The 6,515-nt window shown below is 43.6% G+C and overlaps 1 protein-coding gene across 1 annotated transcript; it reads right to left on the bottom strand.

Moving 5' to 3' along the window:
* Nucleotides 1-1,176: 1,176 nt before the first annotated feature.
* LOC109780339 (ASC1-like protein 1) lies at nt 1,177-6,269 on the bottom strand. Its single transcript, XM_020338934.4, has 6 exons — nt 5,499-6,269; nt 2,493-2,719; nt 2,247-2,402; nt 1,977-2,162; nt 1,672-1,856; nt 1,177-1,577 (listed from the first exon to the last, which is right to left on the bottom strand). The coding sequence occupies exons 1-6, from the start codon at nt 5,658-5,660 to the stop codon at nt 1,546-1,548; spliced, it is 948 nt and encodes a 315-aa protein (XP_020194523.1). The 5' UTR covers nt 5,661-6,269; the 3' UTR covers nt 1,177-1,545.
* Between the last annotated feature and the right edge of the window lie 246 nt (nt 6,270-6,515).

Raw genomic sequence — 6,515 nt, 5'->3', positions numbered from 1 at the left:
ATGTAAATAAGATGTTCAGATGGGTTGAAATTTTACTTTAGAATTAAATATAGGTCTTGGAGGTCAATTTACATTACAAAGTTATGCAGTACTCCCTCCATCCAAAATAAGTGACTCAACTTTGTACTAATTTAGCTCCGTCTCAAAATAAGTGACTTAACTTTGTACTAACTTTAACTTTAAAGTTAATACAAAGTTGTGTCACTTATTTTGGGACGGAGAGAGTACTTCTGTACTACTACTGATTTGTACTCAACGAGTTGCTGAGGACCCTTCTCTGTTCATCATCTAAGTTTTATCCAGGCTATACAGTAAAAGTGAATCCATCATACTCTGTATCCCTGAATTTGTGTTTGACAAGGCATTATGCATACATAAAGGTGTGCACTCTCCTTGGTAAATAAGAGTTCCAGCATCAGACAATATTCGATGCATTGCCCCAGCCAAGAAGTAACAAAAAAAATTGACGAAAACTCGGCCATCTAGTCTCATAGAATTCCATTTGAGTTGCCTCATCTAAAGAAACGAACTCCCCTTCAGTAAGAAAAGATAGATAAATTAAACTAAGAAACTCAGACATGTAACATTACAGATATTATTAAGCTGCAGACATAGACAATAGCAGGTGCCTGAAAAAAATGAACAGACAAAATGATGAAACGGCCTTCCAAACGAAACTGGAAAGGAATGGAACGGCCTCAACTCTACCTTTGTCTTTTGCTAAAACCTCAAGAGCACAAACTTTCAGTTAACATTCTAGCTTTGTGCTACGGGGGATGAAACCAACTGCCTAAGGATGAAACCAACAGCCTAATCTGTCAGCAATACCATATGCTGGCAAGCAAGGCAGTTTTCAGTCCCTGATACAGAAACCTAGGTAAAGTTTGGGAAGAAATGAGACCAGTCATGCAAAACAAGGCTCATGGAGATTCAAATTTTAAATTTCATAAATTGTGGGTTTGAAACTGAAACATAATTATTTGGATTTGAATTCTTATGATGATAAAATGAAGATGTCTGTGTTTATATGCAAGTGCAGAGAGAAGTATTAAAAAGATCAAATTATTGGGGATGGGTTTATTCAAAAGTTGCAAAAGCAGCGCATAGAAAACCCCAAAAAACTTGATGGAGCAGCTGGAGATGCTTATTGGGGAACTGCTGGAGATGCTCCAGGAATGTTGAAAGTTTCTTTGGAACTTCTTATCCAGATTACCCATTACAATGCAAGATACACCAAGTTGCAAACTGAGTTACCACTGCATATTACACAACGACGTCAATGCATCATGAATCAACTAATCCTTCCTAGACTGAACAAACTTATTGTGCTCTCTTTTATACAAATACGGATCCAGGGCAAATATACACCAACTTTGTATATGATAGCACAAGTAGCTGTGGTACCAACTCCTGCAAATTGTGGCTGCCATGTTTGACACGAAGATTGATCCAGTCTAGTGAAATCAGTGCCTATGGTGATGGACGTATCATCCTGTAGGGAACACATTATATAATTCTTCAGTTAAGCATCCAACAACCTACAGATTAATCTTCGTGGTCTTCTTCTCCCTCAGAATCTGTTTAATAGCAGGTGGCTTATAAGAAATCAATATGCTGCTGTGAAAGAAAACAGATTTAACAACGAGAAAATGGGCAAGACAAATCACTGACCGGATCGAACATCGTCACCAACACGTCCTCTGGATTGGATTTGTTTCACTAGCATCCGGTAAATCAGTACCCACCAATATATGTGAAGGACTAGAAGTGAGAACAGGAGACTGTTGAAAAGATAGTAGTATACGGAGCTGTAAAATTCTTTTTTCTCCTTGTCAAGGATCACAGCTACTTCATAGCTGAAAAAGACATGAGAGCACCAAATCAATCAATAAAACGCGATATAAATGATAGTGGAGTTAAAAAGTCAGAGTGGCACCAGACACCAGAGCAACCTACAAGCTGTAACAAATGTTTACCTTGTGCTTCTCAGGATCCAGAAAGGGAAAATTATTAGCCGAAGAAGGATCCAAGAAGCCACAAAAAGTAGAAATGCTACAACAGCTAGCCCCTCACAGCTACTATACTTGGCCATCTTTCCGATCTCTAGGAATATATCACTCGCATCATGGACGGCTAAAATGACCGAGCCAGCACGAGATAATCTGTTTAGAAATAGCAATAACATCAAGACCTGGCAATGCTGTGTATTATTACGTATAGAAGGGCAATTACACTCATGTACAAACCTGCAAATGTAGGACATAACAATCAGAACAACAGTTGCCACATGGTGAGACATCGAGACTCCGAAATCCTTGCGTCTTGTTTCCCAGAACAGAAGGGCAAAGATGGAATATGTGTAAAATCCAGCAGCATACATGTATACAGCCTTAAGCTTCAGTCTGGGAGAAAGAAAAGAAAATTTAAGGTTGAAGCCTTTTGGGTAAAAGCAATGAAGAATAAAAGAGCTTGTTCTTGTTTCTCTCCCTTACTTCATCTTTTGATCAGGCCAGAGCTGCTCACCAGGCCCTACCCAGAAGTATCTGGTGTTTGTAAACCATGGTTCATTGTATGTTACAGATAATGAAAGGACCTCTGCAGAAAGAAAATAAACAAATTTCCAGGCGGACTCCTTAAATTTATTGATTTTCTTTCTCCTTTCGTCTGTTTCAGCAAGCTTGTCATATCCCTTTCCAAATATAAGCCTTCTTGCTAATATCTGCAAATATAATGAAATGAAAGAACTATGATATATGCATGTAGGGGCGTACTGGAATAGCATGAACGCTACATAATGACCATCCCAGTCGTGATTGCACCACTCTTGCTTATGATTTGCTCATGGCGTACAGTTTTAATGTGACATGACAGCGAATATAACAAACTGGCACAAAACTAGTCTGTTCTGGCTTATTTCAGTTCCCCACTCTTTGCAATCGATAATTTAGAGTCAAAAAAGGACTTACTTTTCATGTCAACATGAGTTACCACACGTACTATAACAGTGGATTGGCGCAATCATATATTAGTAATAATACATACTGCTGCCATGTTAGATAAAAAAATTTGAACCACTATTGCATCAGCAATTGGTAAACCACAAATGGATCCACTGATCTCTACTGGAGTCTGGAGGGGGCTCCATTGTTTTCAAAATTTTGTATGCAACGAAGCCATAAACTGGAAATATAATCAAGTCAGTGCCTCAAGAAATAATCACTCTGCAATTTACATTTGAAGCAACTTGTTAGAGTTTGAGCTTAGTTAAGAGGGAAATGGCAGTAAACCTCAGTTAAGATAGATTCAAGAGCAATACTGCAGCTAAGTTAAATAAGAGAGGATGTTTGAGGTTGGTGGTTGTGGGTCGGTGCGGGTGGTGGTGGTGTGGCCGGTCTGGGGTCGACCGTAGTGTGGCCGGTCTCGAGTGCTCCTTGGTGTATCTCTGCTAGGCGATGCCCTGCAGTGGCACACAGGTGCCATGGCGTCGTCTCGGCAAGGTTTTCGAGTCGACGAGTCATTCTGGGGTAGCAACTCTTAACAAGTCGACCCTGCAGTTGCGACTCGTCGACTAGTCGACATGGTGAGTCGACCTTGCAGTTGCGTCTGCATCTCGGCCTCGCGTAACCTTTTGAATTTAACCCCCAACACAGGCGGCGCACGGCGTTGTGTAGTCTCGGTTGCGCGGTGCCTTCGATTGCGTCGACGGTGCAGTGCCGTGGTTTGGTCTGCTAGGTGATGCCCTTTGACTACGCCGGTGGCACACAGGTGCCGTGGCGCCGTCTTGGCCTCACGTGACGCTTTGAATGTGCCCCACGACACAGGTGGTGTCGCTGCATTGTGCACTCGGATGTGCGGAGCCTTTTGAATGCGCCGACGGTGCAGTGTCGTGGTTTGCTCTCGGCTGGCCAATGTCGTTAGATTACATCCAGTGTTCAAGATATCGGTAACTGGTACCATATCGGCAAGGTGCTGAGTAGGGATTAATCGGCGAATCTGCCATTTAACTGAATTTACCGGTAACCCATATATCGGTAGGTTAGCTAGAGCCATATCTATATATCCTAGGCTAATAGCAACATGCAATGTACCAAGTGTCTAAATATGCAATCCTAGGCTACATAGCAACACGGAAAAGTGTTGCCTTGATGTTCTGATGATGTTGCAGCCAATCTGGAAGGCAATAGACCTGCACACCGAAAAGTAGGGAGGGAACAGGCCAGTTTCGGGCTAAAAAACGCGTAGCAGGCCAATGATTTGGCCTACCAGTTAATGGCTCGAATAGCATGTTCTCATATCGGGAAGGGTCCGAATAGCAGTTAACTGACCATATCGGCAGTTCACGGACCGATATTTGGAACAGTGATTACACCAGCGGTGTGTCAGGTACTAGTGGAAGAAGATAAGAGAGAAGATTGGAGGGCTAGGATGAGAGGAAGACATGATCTATGCCTATCTCTGTTTCCCCCTTTTGCTGCTTTTTCCTTTCCTTTACTTTCAAATTAAGCCCCTGTAATTCCCTAGCCTATATAAGGCCTTGTAACCTGAGAGAGGGGTATCGACCAAAAGTGCTCTGGTTCTTCAGTTCTTACTTTTTCCTTGATTTCTTGGTTCTATCCACTTCAATTCCCTGTCGATTCCTAGCGGGATCTGACACGGTGCTCATTGTTGTGTTTTCCCTCTTTGTTCTCCCTTACTATGTGTGCTGTCGGTGTGTGTTATTTTTTGCTCAATCTCTTCTCCCCTGTGCCTCCTGTTCACTTGGACCCTATCTTGCGATGGGCTGCAAAGCCTTGTTGTAGGGCAAATGAATTAAGGTGGGAACAGCCCCCCCCCCCCCCCCCCCTGTTTTGAAAATTCAAAAAAGTAAGAGCGGATAATATTTTGCAAATGTTAAGCTTCCAGTACATGTTCTATAATTTTCTAGATAAACTTGGATAGTAGCATGTCCCGCCTCACATCTGATTCACTAGCAATATAGCACAACAAATTTTACTCACATGCCATTTAACCAATAATATCAGTAGAACCCAAAGAATCACACACTTCACAGTATGAAGATGTTTAAAAGTACCGCCCTAAACAAGAGGGAAAACAAGTGGCATCTAAGAGCGTGTCAATGATTCGATTATTTTGTTAAAGAGAAGGCAACTTTCGAAAAAGCAGTCACGATGACCACAGCTTTATCGAGCCGAATCCAGCACAATCTCAATCAAAATGCAGTACATTATTGCTATGGTGCTGTATTTTCTAGTTTCTATTTGTTTTTCTGATTGACAATTTGATCCATAGTTACAGAGGCTCACATCAGAACATGCACAGTTACCGAAACTGTTATCCAGGCACATCAGTTTTATGAGAAAACTGATTCATCACTAGCAATACTGAAGCAAGAAACTCAAGGGGGAATGCTTATCCAGCAACTAACTGCAGCTTACCACGGGCATTCCGGATCCGATGAACCACTAAAAACCGAAGAGGGGAGCAGCCAGGCAGTTTACCTCGAAGACGAACCGGTCGAGGAGGAAGCGCAGGGCGGGAAAGAAGGCGACAAGGATGGGAAGCACGGCGTAGTCGCCGTACGCCGGGTAGGCCTCCGCCTCCCAGTCCACCGGCGTGGAGGACGAGTAGGATCTCGTGAAGAGCTCCACGAGCGCCGCCATTGCGGGTGGGAGATCCAAATCCAAGAACCTAACTCCCAGCTGGTTTCTTGGATCCGAGCACGGAAAGCGGACGCGCCGCCGATCCGAGAAGCCCACGAGCGCTCCCGAGCCGGGGAGGAGGACAGACGAGTCAACACGAAGCCGCCGCGATGCTAGATTCGGTGTGGGTGGAGCTGAGCAAGAAGTAGACGAGGAGGAGTACTAAATCTTCCGCCTTGGTGGTAACGGATTGCTGCTAGGAACGGGAGCGGATGCACTGGCGCCCTTTTCTGCGGGGGATTGGAGAATCCACTGGGGTTAGGTTGGGTTGGGTGGGGAGATGAGATCTGAGCGTCAGCTTTATAATTTAGTAGCGGCGTTATTGGTTACGAAGCAACCAGGCGGCGGGATCCCGTCTGTGACGGAAAAAGAAAGGGTACAAATCCCCTTTGTCTCCGGTCGACTGGTTCGTGCTGGGCATGTCTCCACGTGACCCCGATCGAGGGCATATCGGTATGGCTGGCTGGCTGGATTTCGTTGTCGCCAAAACTCGTCAAAATCTAGAGCTTTTCTTGGGAATTGAAATTTTAGAGCGCTGGCACATGGTGCTGTTCTGTGTGCCCGTGTCACGAAATTCAAATCCAGGGTTCTGTAAGCACGTCGTATTTGTGCAACCAAATCTGTCACTTTCGCCCGTCCATATGTAGATTGATTGATCTCGTTTTTTTTTTATGTTATTGTAAAATGCACGCTTTTGTCAACTCATGGACTGTTTTCGTGGCCAAAAAGAAAGAAAGCTCACTCATACCTTGTTTAGTTTATATAAAAAGGAAAAGTCATTTTCATTATGCTCTCATGTTTTTTAACACAGTATAG

This window comes from Aegilops tauschii, chromosome 5, assembly GCF_002575655.3.
Source record: "Aegilops tauschii subsp. strangulata cultivar AL8/78 chromosome 5, Aet v6.0, whole genome shotgun sequence".
Classification (NCBI taxonomy): Eukaryota; Viridiplantae; Streptophyta; class Magnoliopsida; order Poales; family Poaceae; genus Aegilops; species Aegilops tauschii.
This window is presented reverse-complemented; position numbering and strand designations above follow the sequence as displayed.